Below are 14391 nucleotides of genomic sequence, written 5' to 3' on the forward strand. Positions count from 1 at the left end.
AATCTAAACCTCTTGCCGTCCCCTAGACAAAATCTAATGTACCCCTGAAAGACCTCTAACACTTTGGAAATGCCTTTTTAGACCCCACACTCATAAGGAGTGGTCATAAGGCCACTAACCTAACCAAAACAAGCCTCGCCAAACCTGGACGAAATCAAGGCCCAAAATATCAGCGAGATTTTCGAAATATTGCTGAGATTTCCGAAATATCGCTGATATATCTCGTTTTTTGGGTACACGAGATGGAAATATTCGATATATCTCCACCAACTATTGAATCTTTTTTTTGCCGATATATATCGCAATTTTCGATATATACTATATATCTATATATTTGATATAAATTGTTGATTTTGACCAATTTTTGACTGATATAATCGATGATATTTTCGATATTTTTTGAAATAATCGATGATATTTATGATATATCGACATACAAAACAAAATTTTGACCGGTTAACAAAAAGATATATATCTACCGATATATCGATATATCCAATATATCTCGGTTTTTGGGGTACATGACATATTGCTCGAATTTGATATTTTGGTCCTTGGACGAAATAACCTTTCTCCACAAACTCTCTCCTTCCTCCCCCTCCCCAAACCGCCATAGCCATACCTAACAAAGCTAGATTAAACTCGTGAAGCATCTTAAGACCCAAACCCCCGACTTGCTTAGAAAGGCATAAAAAATTCCAGCCCACCAAATGCTATCTACGCCTATCTTCAGTATCATCCCACAAAAAATTCTTTATAATCGTCTCAATGCGGTGAACAACACTCATGGGCAAGTGGAAAAAGGGATAGGTAATACACCGGTAAACTCGATAAGGTACTCTTGATCAAAATAACCTGATCCCCTCTAGATAGGACACACCTTTTCCAACCAGCAAGCTTCTTACTAAAACTCTCGATAACCGGGTCCCAAATGGCTCTAGATCTATACGTAGCGTCTAAAGGAAGACCAAAATACTTACGACGGTAGAGCCCCCACCATGCACCCAATGAATGAAGGACTATGAAGCACCGATACGTCCCTAAGGGTGAAGTATCCGCGGTCCGACACGGTGACCCGGATATGATATGCTCGCACGCGTCCGACACGGTCGTTATAATGTGATTTGGAGTATCCGATTTTGTAATTAATTTATTAATTTCCGACACGCGGGGGGTACGTAGGGGACAGTAATCTCACACATACAAGAATTTTTTTTGGAATTTCAACAAAAAAAAACAAGTGAAATAAAATCCAAGTTAAGAAGAGATGCAAGAGAAGAAAGATGAAGTGAATCTAAGTTATACATGTAAGTTGCTGCTTAATGTGTTTGAATTGGTCATTTTATGAAGTAGAATTGCCATTTTAATTTGAATTTGGTGAAAAATGATCAATTATATAATATTTATATATATATTATTCAAACGTGTCAATGACGTATCTGTGTCCTATATTTTTGAAAAATGTTGTGTCCGCGTATCCGTGTCGTGTATCGGTATCCGTGCTTCCTAGATGAAGGATGCCAAAGTAATCCACGTCCAAACTGCCTACCCCAAAAATCATACTCTTTGACTTATTCACTCTCAAGCCAGCTAGAAACTGCCTCGAAGCAACACAACAAGCCTCGAAAATATCTCAACTGCTCACCTCCCTCAAGAAACACCACAATATCATCCAGGAATTGTAAATGAGAAACAAGGATCTTCTTACGACCTACCTGAAAACCCTCTAGCACTCCTAGCTGATTCGCTCTCTTCACCATCTTACCAAACACCTCGACAACCAAAAGAAAAAGGAGAGGAGACAGGGGATCTCCCTGCCTAATTCCTCTCGACTCTCTAAAGAAACCTGCAGGCGAGCCATTAATGAGAATAGAAAACGAAGCGGAAGAAACACATCTCCTAACCCAACCTCTCCATCTTGCCTCAAAACCCATACGCCACATAATGTAATCTAGGAACTCCCAATTCACATGATCATAGGCTTTAGTAAGATCAATCTTGCATATGATGCCGGCCTGACCATTTCTCCTCCTATCATAAATGGTCTCATTTGCAATCAAGACCCCATGACGACCATAGACAAAAGCCCCTTATTCTGGTGCAATCACCCTCGATAAGACCTTTTTTAGGTTATGAAGGTGTTTGAGTGAACAATTATTGCTTACGAAATTGATCTTGGGTGGTGCCTTATTGTGCATTGAGTTGATATTATCTTGTTTGGTCTGCACGGATGCTCTCTAGGGTTTTACATCTAGATGATTGTAGTGGTTGTTTGGAGCTTATGACTTATGTGCTTTAATCTTGATGTTACTGGTGTGTGATACAATTTTTGAAGGTTTTATCGTTGTCCACATGAGAAGCACGCTTGTATTGGATTGTTATTATGTATGTGGTAAGAATGCGGGATCCAATTTGTTTATGAGAACACGTACTGGGCAACCTGTACCTTGCTGCCTGGTTGGTTTCAGGACTTAAAAGTTGAAACTCAAAGTTGACAGCACACATGGGTTTAAAAAACCAAGTGATTGGTGCTGATTTTAAATGCTGGCTGTTGACACCTGTCTGTTTGAGCCTTGTTGACACCTGAGTTGCATGTCCCCTTCCTCCCAGTGTGTAAAATTTGATAAGGATACCCGACGATTTAATGTTTGCTTGATAAGCACTTCTGTTGACCGATGGTTTAACTTTTTATGGTTTGACTGCCTTTTATATCGTGTTGCCGAGTTCTCTGGTGTTTCACGGGCTTTTTTTTAGCTCTCTTCTTGAGGAGCTATATATATGTTGTTGTCAATGATGGTTCTTCTTTTCAGGGTTTGATTTCTTTTATGCTGCAATGGTGCCAAGCACTTTGGTGTTTCACCGACTTTTATGAACTCTTGTTGAGGTATTTCTTCTTTATTCGTTGTTGTCATCTTTGTTATTGCTGCTGCTGTTGTGAGAAGTTCTTTACTATGTATGCCTTTGGATGTGAGGGGGTATTATAAAGGCAGCCACATTTGCTTTTTCAGAGTTTTTAGACCAATAGTTTGAAGTTAAATTATGAGTATTTGTCTACCATTGGGAATTTGAAGCAGTTTCCTTGTTAGGCAGTTCATCATTTCTACTCCCCAAGTTATCAAATTTAATTGGGTTCTTGCGCATCATCCCTCTAGCAATTTGGATCCATCACACCCTTTGTTCATTTTGTTGTTTAAGCTCTTCCTTTGTTCCCCGCCCTAGTTCTTGAGTTGAGGAGAATTTGTTATTGGAGCTACCTAGGCCTATGTGCTGGGGCTTGTTGGAGCTACCAAGGTTTTTTTTTCACCTGTAAAATAATAATTTTATAATAGATTGTGTGATAGAGAGAGTCACACTACAACTCCACATACAAGCCAGAAATTGAGGTTTACGTTTGGAGCCTTTGTTATTGTTCGTTTAAATTGTTGTTGCGAGTGTTTGTTTGAAGAGGATGCTTGCTGCTAAGCTTAGTTTTAAAATTATCTTTGTGTTTGCTATTTCGCGTAAGAGGGAGGGAAATGGTATCTGTGTATTTTGTTGGGTCTCTCATTGTAATTTCAAGCCTGAAATGTACGGAGTCTGTATATTTCGGTTTGGGGGATTATAGAGAAATATGAGTTGTACAATATGGTTTTAGTCCCACATCTAGTTGGTAGGAGTCCAAGTTTGTGTTCTCTCTATGGGAGTTAGTATTAGAGCAAGTCCAATGGAGAGCTGCTAAATTGGGCTGCTAAAAGTGCCACATAAGTGCCACATAGACCTTTTAGCTTGCCCAGCCAAATTTGCCCCCCAAAAATCAAAAAACCAATCCAATCGCGTTGCCTGTTTTGAAAGGCTAAATGATACGGACGGCATAGTTTTTACTGTCCGTCTATTATTTTTTGGAATTTTTTTGGACGGATGACACAGTTTCTGCCGTCCAAAAAAATTTAATACACGGACGACAGAAACTATGCCGTCCGTCTCCCAAACTTATTATAGCAGCTGCTAGCGAAGGTCTAAACTTTGGCTGGGCTTTTGACTCCTTCCAAATTTAAGACTCTTTTAGCAGCCCCATTGGAATGACATTTTTGTGGTTGGGGTGCTATATTTGCCTTTAGTAGCCTATATAGCCCCCCATTGGACTTGCTATTACTAGTCTTAGTAGCACATGTTGTGCACATGGATAGCCCAAGGGGCCACTCTCTCACTTGAGAGAAGACTAATAGTTCTATCAATATCAATATGGTATCAGAGCAGCCACCAAGAAGAGTTTGAAGAAAAGAAAAAGGAAGTCACTTATTACCACCACGACCTTCATTCTTTTCAATGGGTTAGGTATGTTATACCCGGACTCCAGTAGCAATACTATGAAGAATGTTGTTCTTTAGTTTATAAAGGTTGATTCTTGATTTCAACCACCACATCTCTTTATTTATGGATATGTAGTTATCCATTTCTCTCTCAACAATAATCAGCTGTGAGCCTCCCTTGTGTTTGATGAAATTGCTGAGTCAATCTGTGCCAAGTGAATGTTCTTCAGTTTATAAAGGTTGATTCTTGATTTCAACCACCACATCTCTTTATTTTTGGATATGTAGTTATCCATTTTTCTCTCAACAATAATCAGCTATGAGCCCCCCTTGTGTTTGATGAAATTGCTGAGTCAATCTGTGACAAGTATTTCAGCTCTCCAGTTTGTATAAATTCCATGTTAAGCTTTCCAGCTCTTTATTAAAACCTGTTGAGTGTTTTTGTGTTGTGTGTTCTCTTGGGTCTTGGTTCCTAGATGATGACTATGGATACCCCTATTGATGTTGTTGTGTCTGTTGTTAATACCAACACTAATGTTAATGCCCAATCCATCACCTCAGAGAAGTTAAATGGAAGTAACTTCAAGACATGGTTTAGGGCAATTGTCCATTATTTGACTAGTAAAGGAGTTGAAGGATTGATGGACGGAAATTTATATTCGTCTGAGTGAGACAGAGGAGAAAAAATTACAGTCAATGGAAGAAACACAATAGTATGGTTATTGGATGGTTATTTAACTCTATGGACTCCAAGGTTATCCAAATGTTTCTATATCATGATATAGTGGTTGATTTATGGGCTTCCCTTATGGAGACATATGCACACAAGAGGAATGATTCCCGTGTGCTTCAGCTTTATCGCGAGATCCATAGATACTCGTAGGACAACAAATCTGTTGCAGAGTATTTTGGGTATTTACAGACCCGTTGGGAAGAAATTGGTCATCATGATGCCATTGTAGAGCTCACTGGTGAAGCTGCAAAACTTGTTGCTGAGCGGATTGATAGACAGAAAGTCTATGCTTTTATGATGGGTTTGCGACCTGAGTTTGAGTTGTTGTCACAAGTCCTTGGTACACGTCCTTTCCCATCCTTAATGACTGCCTTTTCTCTTATTGATGATGAAGACAGACGAAGAATGCTTCGTCATAGTAATTCACCAACTCCTGTGGTTCAAGGTCTTGCTGATCATTCAGCACTTGCTTCCGACTCTTCGCACTATAGATATCCTGGACAATGTGGTCGTGGCCATGGTGGTTGAGGTCGTGGCTCTGTTGTTTGTTCCCATTGTGGGAAACCTGGACATGAGAGGTTTGGATGCTATAAGTTGAATGGCTTTCCTACCTGGTTATTTTGAGAGGTCACAACATTCTAATTTTGGTAGAGGATATGGGAACTGCCCCACAGTCGCAGTTGTTGATTTTGCACCCCCACACGCTCAGAATGACACTACAAGTATACCGTTTTTTGATGCTTTTAGTCAGCTCTCAGGTCAACTTCAACTAATGCAAGGACAGCTTGAGGCCATGATGCGTGAGCGCACTGCCTCATCCTCTTCTTCAGGACCACCTACAGCTTCCATTCTTCACTCAGGTATCCCGTTTGCGTTTTCTGCCTCCCCATCGTTATTTACTCTGGTGCTTTAGAGCACATGACTGCTAAGTCCCACCATTTTTCTGATGTATCACCTGCTTTTCTACTGATGGTTTTTATACACCAATTTAGAATGCAGGATGTATTCCATTATCATCCTCTATCTCTTTATCCTCTGTCTTGCATGTTCCAAAACTTGTTTTGAATTTGTTGTCTGTTAGTCGTTTAACCAAATCCCTTGGGTGCTCAATTATTTTTTTTTCCAAATCATTGTGTTTTTCAGGAGCTGAGTACGAGGAGAATTTTTGGTAGGGGATATGAGAAAGATGGACTTTATATGTTTGGGGAAGTTCCATCAGCTTTGACTACTATTACTCCTATGTTTCCTGATTCTAGTCACCACCATTTTGACTCCAAAACTTTACACTTATGGCATGCCCGTATGGGACACGCTAATTTCTAGCATCTATGTCATTTGTTTCCTGCTTTAAAAGCCTTTTGTAGATCGAACAATTTTAATTGTGTTGTTTGTGAGCTTGCCAAGCACACACGTATTTCTTATATTCCTTGTATGAGTAGATGTTCCTCTCTTTTTGATTTAATCCATACTGATGTTTGGGGCCTGCTCCTATTACTTCTTTTGATGGTCATCGCTATTATGTTACCTTTATTATTGATTTTTCTAGGTGTACTTGGATATATTTGCTAAAATCTCGTACCGAAGTCTTGCCCACTTTTATCAATTTTATGAAAATGATTCAAACACAATTTGGAGTTATTGTTAAATGTGTGCGTTCTGACAATGCCAAAGAGTACGACTCTAGTGATTTCAAACATCTTTTGACCATGGGTGTTCTTCAACAACTTACTTGTCCCTGTAGTCAAGAGCAAAATGGTGTGGCAGAGCGTAAAAATCGTCATCTCATGAATGTTGTAAGATCCCTTAATCGAGGCATGAATGTTCCAAAACGTTTTTGGAGCATGGCTGTTATTACTGCAACTTTTTTAATTAATCGGACTCCTAGTAGAATTCTTGGAGGTTATGTTCCCCTGCACCTTGTTAAGCCTGGATATCCTCTTTTTTCTCTTGCCCCTCATGTTTTTGGGTGCATGTGCTTTGTTCAAGATCGTTGCCCACAACGTGCAAAGTTGGATGATAAGTTCATTAAATGCCTTTTTCTTGGTTATTCTTCTCAATCTAAGGGATATCGATGTTACGATCCCATGTCACATCGAGTAATTCATTCTAGAGACTATCACTACCATCTATCGAGGAAATTCCTTGCAATATTTCACAGGTTTTACCACTTGTCATACCTATGCCAGTTTTTCAGGATCATGATTCTGCAAGAAAGTTGTATGGGTAGGTTTACAGTTGACAACGATACAAGCATCATCCCCTGCCACCCCCCTCCTCGACTCCAGGTAATTCCTCCCTTGATATTGGTTTGCCTACACCTATGCATTATCAATGATTCTGAGCTTCCTATTGCTCTCCGGAAAAGAAAACGTACTTGTGTTACTAATCATCCCATTGCCTAGTTTGTTTCTTATAGTGGTATTTCTTCTTCGTATTCCTCTTACCTTGCGTCTACTGATTCCATTTGGATACCACAGATTGTTTCGGAGGCATTACAAAATACCTTATTGGAAACAAACTGCTAAAGCTGCTATGGAAACTGAGATGAGTGCATTGCAACAAAGTCATACTTGGGAGATGGCTTCTCTTCCCTTGGGAAAACAACTTGTTGGATGTAAATGGGTATTTACTGTGAAGTATAAGGAGGATAGATCAGTTGAGCACTACAAAGCTCGACTTGTAGCAAAGGGTTTCACCCAAACACCAGGGACAAACTATGGTGAGACATTTGCTCCTAAACGAAGCTCACTTCTGTTCGGCTCCTTATTTCTCTTGTGGCTTGCCATCATTGGCCACTTCACCAGTTGGATGTGAAGAATGCATTTCTTCATGGCAATTTGATCGAGGAAATTTATGTCTCCACCTCCTGGTTTTTTGCTTCAAGGAGAGGATTCAAGGAAAGTGTGTCGGCTTCTGAAGTCTATTTATGGGTTGAAGCAGTCTCCATGAGCATATAGTTTCAACGGTTCATCTTCGTTATATTATCCATGGGATTTGCTCGATGATGTCAGTCAGACCACACATGTTTTATTCATCGAAGTGCATCTGGACTTCGCACAATAGTTTTGGTCTATGTAGATGATATCATCATTACAGGAGATGACACCTTGTACATAGTGAAAGTGAAAGCAAACTTGGGAACGACTTTTGACATCAAAGACTTGGGCCCTATGAGATATTTTCTTGGGATTGAGGTTGCTCATTCAAGGCACGACATTTCCCTTCTCCCAAAGGAAGTATACTTTGGATTTATTACATGATACTGGTATGATGGGTTGTTGTCCCTCTCAGACTCCTATGGACCCTAATCATCTCCTTCACACTGAGGTTGGTGATCTACTCCCTGATCCGAGTCGCTACCAGCGATTGGTTGGACGCCTTATATACTTGACTAACATGAGGCCAGATATTGCATTTGCTGTTAGTATGGTTAGCCAATTCATGCATTCTCCTCGTACTACTCATATGGATGCAGTTGATCATATTCTCAGATATCTCAAGTTAGCTCCAGGGCTAGGCTTGTTTTATCCAGTAGGAGGTTCTCTTGATCTAGTTAGCTATTCTGATGCGGATTATGCCGGTTCTCTTTCTGATCGTCTACCTCGGGTTTGTGTACTTTCTATGGTGGTTGTCTCATTTCATGGAAAAGTAAGAAACAACAAGTTGTCTCACGCTCCTCTGCAGAAGCTGAGTACCGGGCTATGGCCCATGGTGCTTGTGAAATCTTATGGTTGCGCTCTCTCCTAATTGAGTTGGGTTCCCCCCCTTCTGAAGGGTCTCCTCTTCATTGTGATAACCTAGCAGCTATTAGGATAGCATCTGATTCAGTTCTCCATGAGAGAACTAAGCATATTGAGGTAGACATTCACTTCCTGCAAGAGAAGGTTCAGGTTCATTATTACTATTCATGTTCGGTTTTCAGATCAGTTGGCTGACATGTTCACAAAGTCTTTAGGACCTACAGTTCTCCACTCCACTGTAGTCAAGCTGGGCTTTATCGATATCTTCGCACCAGCTTGAGGGGGAGTATGGGAGTTAGTATTACTTTTCTTAGTAGCATATTGTGCACATGTATAGCCCAAGGGCATCTTTGTAAATTGTAGTCTCTTAAGACCTAATATATAAAGGGGCCACTATCACTTGAGAGAAGACTAATAGTTCTATCAATATCAATACTCTCCTTATATAAGGACAGTGAGTACCTATCTAAAACTATTTGAGTTTAATATATCAAGTATTTAGATTTTTACTATCATCATTCTGCCCACATTTTTCTTAACGGAATGATGAAGTGGCAAACTGAATTTCATGTGTTTTTTTATGTAAAAAACTTCAGTTGTCAGGAAATATGAAACAACACCTTCACATAATAACCGTATAGAACTAACTTCAGGATTGGGCACAAAATTAGACATGAGATGGGATTTAGGTTGTCAATTTCCTGCTTTGATAAGATATTTGTGAGAAGTTAAAAAACTAGGGTTTTGGGGTTATTGATTTCGGAGAGATTTGAGAAAGAAGGGGCTCAATCTCGTATTTTATGGTAGGTGTGGTGAGAGGCTTTGCTTTTACGACTGAAGCCGTTGCAAACATTGTGTCTTCTAATAACACATCAAATTTGTTTTCATTTTTCATGACAACCTCATGAAGATGATGTGGCAATGATTGTGAACACGTGAAATTGTCTACCACATCATCATTCCAAATGATAATTTCTAACAAAATTGTGAACACGATGAAAGTTTACGGTCTTTTCAACCAAAAACAATTCATGGTCTAAGTCGCAAACTCGGACAAAGTACACTCAGCATTTTATCAGTTTCTTCTTTCGTATAGGAGGAAATGTGGTTAATATAGTTCTTTAGAATTGTAAATTGTTACAGAGGTTGCTTCTTTCTCTTTGCCAAGGCCTTTCCGATTAGATTTCTTATTCATAACTTACTAATTACTAAATGTTGGCCGAGTGCATAAGACTCCCCCCGGTGCAAGGTCTAGGGAAAGAATGTCTCCGATTCTTGTTCATAACTTAACTAAACAAACTTCTCCATGGAACACATTTCCTTTCCTTTCAGGCTAGAATTTTGCATATGGATTCCATGTTAGAAAACCAGGCAGGGGATGGTTTCTCAAATAAAGACCGACAACCTTCAAGTAACTTGGAAGATCAACCTTTTGAATCCACGGTATAGTTAAGCATGATCTTGCATATTAATATTCATATTATAAGTTTTTCTCTCCTTGTTTTCATAATATATTTTCTTATGTAGATTTCAGATGCACGTACGGTGAATGTGAACGGCCAACTCAAATCCACTCCTAAGCTGTCAAGAGATATACAGAGCCGTGATAAGATGAATATCAACGATAAGTAAGTATTTAATCAGTCTATACTTGCTCATTTATGATTTTATTCGGTAACAAAATGGAAAAATGCTTACGATGGCTACTAGGTATAAAATCCACAAGACTTTTTGAAAAGGCCATTTTCCCATAAAGTTGTATTTCTTATTATTAAGATGCATTCGTAAATAGTAAACTTTAGATAAGAGTTAGGGTTATGGTTTGGATGAAAAAGAAAAGAAAAGAAGAGATGATACTGAAAGAGAGAGACTTGGGAAAAGAATTTCACATTCGTGTCTAATGGTGTACATGTGTTAGTATTTGTATCTTAGCAACCAGAGCGCAAAGTGCAAGCGAAAGCGAGAGCGGGAGTGAGTGCGAGTGTGTGAAAGCGCTCAAGTAAAAAAATTCGTAATGTTCGAAGCGTCTTAAGAGCGTGCACATATACTTATTTTATCGTAATTTTACAAATCATAACATAATTGAAATAGTATAGAGGTAAAGTTAATAAATGATAATAACATTAAAGTTTTATATATTTGCATTCATAATTTAGTATTTTGTCAACTAATTATTTCTAGGGAATTAAATATTGTTTGGAAAATGAATGGGTTGCTTAGTAAATGTAGGAGTAGAGTATATATACTTTTATACTTCTTGTTAGGATTAACTTAAAAAATGACGTACGCAAACAGAAGCTTACCAAAAACGCAGAGTTTCTCCTTTTCTATTGTATTTCCTTTTTATTATGAATTTATTATCAACTTGAAAAATTATTAAGTTTCTTCTGTTCAAAAGTGGGTCTACAGCTCTATGTCTGTGATGTGTCCTCCAAATGGAGCCTATAGAACACCTCAGACACGTGGGTCAGCAAATCCAAGTCCAAGTAAACTTTAAGCCGCAAGGTTTCCTTTGTTGTAAACAAAGAGCGCGATTTCACCAATGACAAAGCGCGCTTTTTCTTGTAATGCGTTAGAGCGCTGATTTAGTGTGGGTGTGTTGGGGTGGTGAGGCGCTTTAGGTTGCTAAGATTTGTATGCTATTCCATACAAGTAAAATAGAATGTGACGCATCTTAGCCAATAAAACATACAAAATAATTAATAGGGTTATGTAGGGAGGACCACAATTATTAGTTGCAATTAGGCAAAAACCCTGTTTTCAAAGGATTAATCATGATCCCCTATGCTGATGGGCCATCCAAGTCAACTCGCCTTGACCATCGTCTTTGTGGTCAAGGCAGTTGAAATGTCCGAAATGCCCTTATCGATGTGTAATTAATCAAATGACCTCTTGACTTGCTGAGACTAGGGCTGGTGCAACATGAATCACCATTGGATGAAATGTATCTACGGTCAGATCTGTTCAACAAAAGCTAGACTTCATCTTCTCCAATAGTGGGCGTGGGGGGTTATATCTATTACTACTTATAACAATTGGGGTGTGTTGGGTGGGTTATGTCTATTAGTACTTATACCTCAATTTTTATATTTCACCGTGTCAGACACTTTGTATCCGTGTTGGATACGATACTCGTGTCCGTGTCAATGTAACTTAATTTTTTTTCCTACATTTGACATGTGTCACCATTAGAAACCTGGGTCATCCAGATGAATGAATCGATGGTTCTTATTTTTCCTTTTCCTATATACATCAAGAACCTCTTCCAAACAACCACCACCACTAAACAATTCAAATAAAAACTCAAACCTTAATGGCTAGATTACAGTTGAATTTCACATATTAAAACTTGAATTAAAACAATAATATCAAGATCTAAGTTGGATTTCCGAATTCAAATTTTCACCCATTTTGTGAACTACCTTTACTTGGATTCGACCGGAACTTTAATGGCTAGGTCTGAGTGGAAGTGGTGGTGGTTGTGGTGAGTTGAGGTGGAGGTGGTGGTGGGGAAGAAGATATGATTTCACAGTGGCCCTTAGATTAGCTAGACGTACTTCAAGGGTGATTGTTAGTAAACATAATTAGATTTATCACCCACTGTAAGTATGAATATTAAGTTTAACTGCCTCCTTCCATGACAGTAATATCATTTCATCAGATGGTGACACGTGCACTAGTGTACCAGCCACGGCTAGTTGACTTGGACGGGGCATCAGTTTGGGGTCTAATTTTTTTATTTTTGAAAATGGTATTTTTTCTTAATTGCAGCTAATAATTGGGGGGGGGGGGGTGTCAGCCCTACATAACCCTAATTAAGAACTTTAACACTCCCAATCACCTTTTGTGTTGGAGTTAATAAATTATTAGTACCCTCCAGCTCCACTACACCTCTAACCTCATAAATCACACTATACTATTCAGATTGAAGGTGTGCTCGAGGAGGATAGGACGGTGACAGTTAACCATGTAGTGGATTATTATAAGAATTAAAGAATATATGGCACGCTCTATGAGCGTGTTTAATGTCTTTAAATTTGTTACATTAGAAATAAAAATATATCTAAATTGGGTTTTCAAAAAATAGATTTTATGTAAATTTGAGATACCCCTTGTTTTGAATGTCTTTTTTTAAGATTGGCCCCTGTTTTTGTTATGAAAATAGAGACATACTCCCCTAATCTCAAAAAAATAAAACACTCAAAACAGGGGGTATCTCAAATGACCCCTATAATCTTAAATTTGAACTTTTAATCTAACATGGACACTTCACATTCTTAAAAGAATCCGTGTTGGACACACGAACATATTGTGCACAATGTTGTCAACTCCTGAATCGGAATGGGAATCGTTTTCCATTTTTACTGAATCGTAAATCGTATCGTTCGGAAATCGTAAGATTCAAACCATATTCTATATAGGTGTTGTAAATTTTTACATATATGTATATACCATAAGAAAACTACTAATCACTTCTTGTTTCTTATTTGTTTGTTGTTTCTTATTTGCATAGCACTTGAAGAGTTAGAGTATAGTGATAATAATCGAAATTTCAGAAAAAAAAAGGCCTGGAATTTGTTGAAATTTCAGAAAATGAGTGAAATTGGTTTAATTTTCAGAAAATATGGTCTGGGTTTAGGTTATATGGACCTGAGCACCTTACCCAGGTCTTATTAGGTTGGGTTTGACCTGACCCAGGTCCATCCCTTCGAAAAAAAAAATTGAGAAGGAAGGGGATTCAGACGTACGAGAAGAAGAAATAAGAAGGGGATCAAACTGGTCGAAAAAAAAGAAAGAAAGGAGAATAGAAGGTGATTTAGAAGAAATAGAAGAAGAATTAGAATTAAAAGGAGAAGAAGTAGTGATGAAAACTTACTTGTGCAATTTATTCTGATTGGAAACTTTTTGTTTTTTGATTCTTAATAAAGGAACAATCTTTTTCTTTCTCCTCTTTTCTTTTTTCTCATTTCTTGATCAGAAATAGTGATGGCAAGTTACTTGTTGTATTTTTTTTTTTGGTTCACAACCTGTTAATGGAATTTGAATTGGAGGAATCGTTATTATTTCCGATTTGGACGATTTTTCGATTCAAATCCCAATTTTATAGCGATTCCTGTCATCAACGATTTACTGGTACGATTCTAATCTATCATGCTACGACTCGACTAGTACGATTCAAGTCGAGAATCTTACGATTTTGATAACACTGATTGTGCATACGATTGCAATCTAGGGATTCTTCTATACCTAAAAAGATCGGGAAATAATCTATTAACTTTGATAGAACTCCATGATATGCCACTTTGATAGTTACTTATTTGTACGGAGGCACTTTGTAAGCTTTTGAGCCTAAGAGTTAGTTGTGTAACAAAAGAATACTAAAGAATACTAATAGTCTAATGGTGAGCAGGTTGGAAACGTAAATGTATATTTAAAGGTGGGAGGTGCACTTTGGCCAAGTCCACTTTGTTCTCTATTCATTTAGAGGCGGTGAAAAACCTTGAAAAGCTATTTTGGGGCTTCTAGGGTAGTGTCGGGGGAGAGAAGAAGTCATCTTGTCAAATGCCATAGGCTTTTGGCGTTGTGAATTTGTGATATGGAATATGGAATCACTTATGGTGTTTGGCGT

At 38.4% G+C, this 14391-nt stretch overlaps 1 protein-coding gene across 19 annotated transcripts in view; it reads left to right on the plus strand.

The window, feature by feature from the left end:
* LOC147524544 (uncharacterized) overlaps positions 1-14391 on the plus strand; it is a 54103-nt gene that overhangs the window by 8744 nt on the left and 30968 nt on the right. For all 19 annotated transcript variants that reach the window (XR_015219736.1, XM_086603709.1, XM_086603671.1 and 16 more), the window contains 2 exons: positions 10095-10205; positions 10290-10390. Coding sequence is in view for 18 of the 19 variants with exons in the window: in XM_086603709.1 (XP_086459835.1) it covers positions 10095-10205; positions 10290-10390 (212 nt within the window). In the remaining variant the exon portion in view is untranslated. The remainder of the gene's footprint in view (positions 1-10094; positions 10206-10289; positions 10391-14391) is intronic.

This window comes from Coptis chinensis, chromosome 1 (genome assembly GCF_015680905.1).
Source record: "Coptis chinensis isolate HL-2020 chromosome 1, ASM1568090v1, whole genome shotgun sequence".
NCBI lineage: Eukaryota > Viridiplantae > Streptophyta > Magnoliopsida > Ranunculales > Ranunculaceae > Coptis > Coptis chinensis.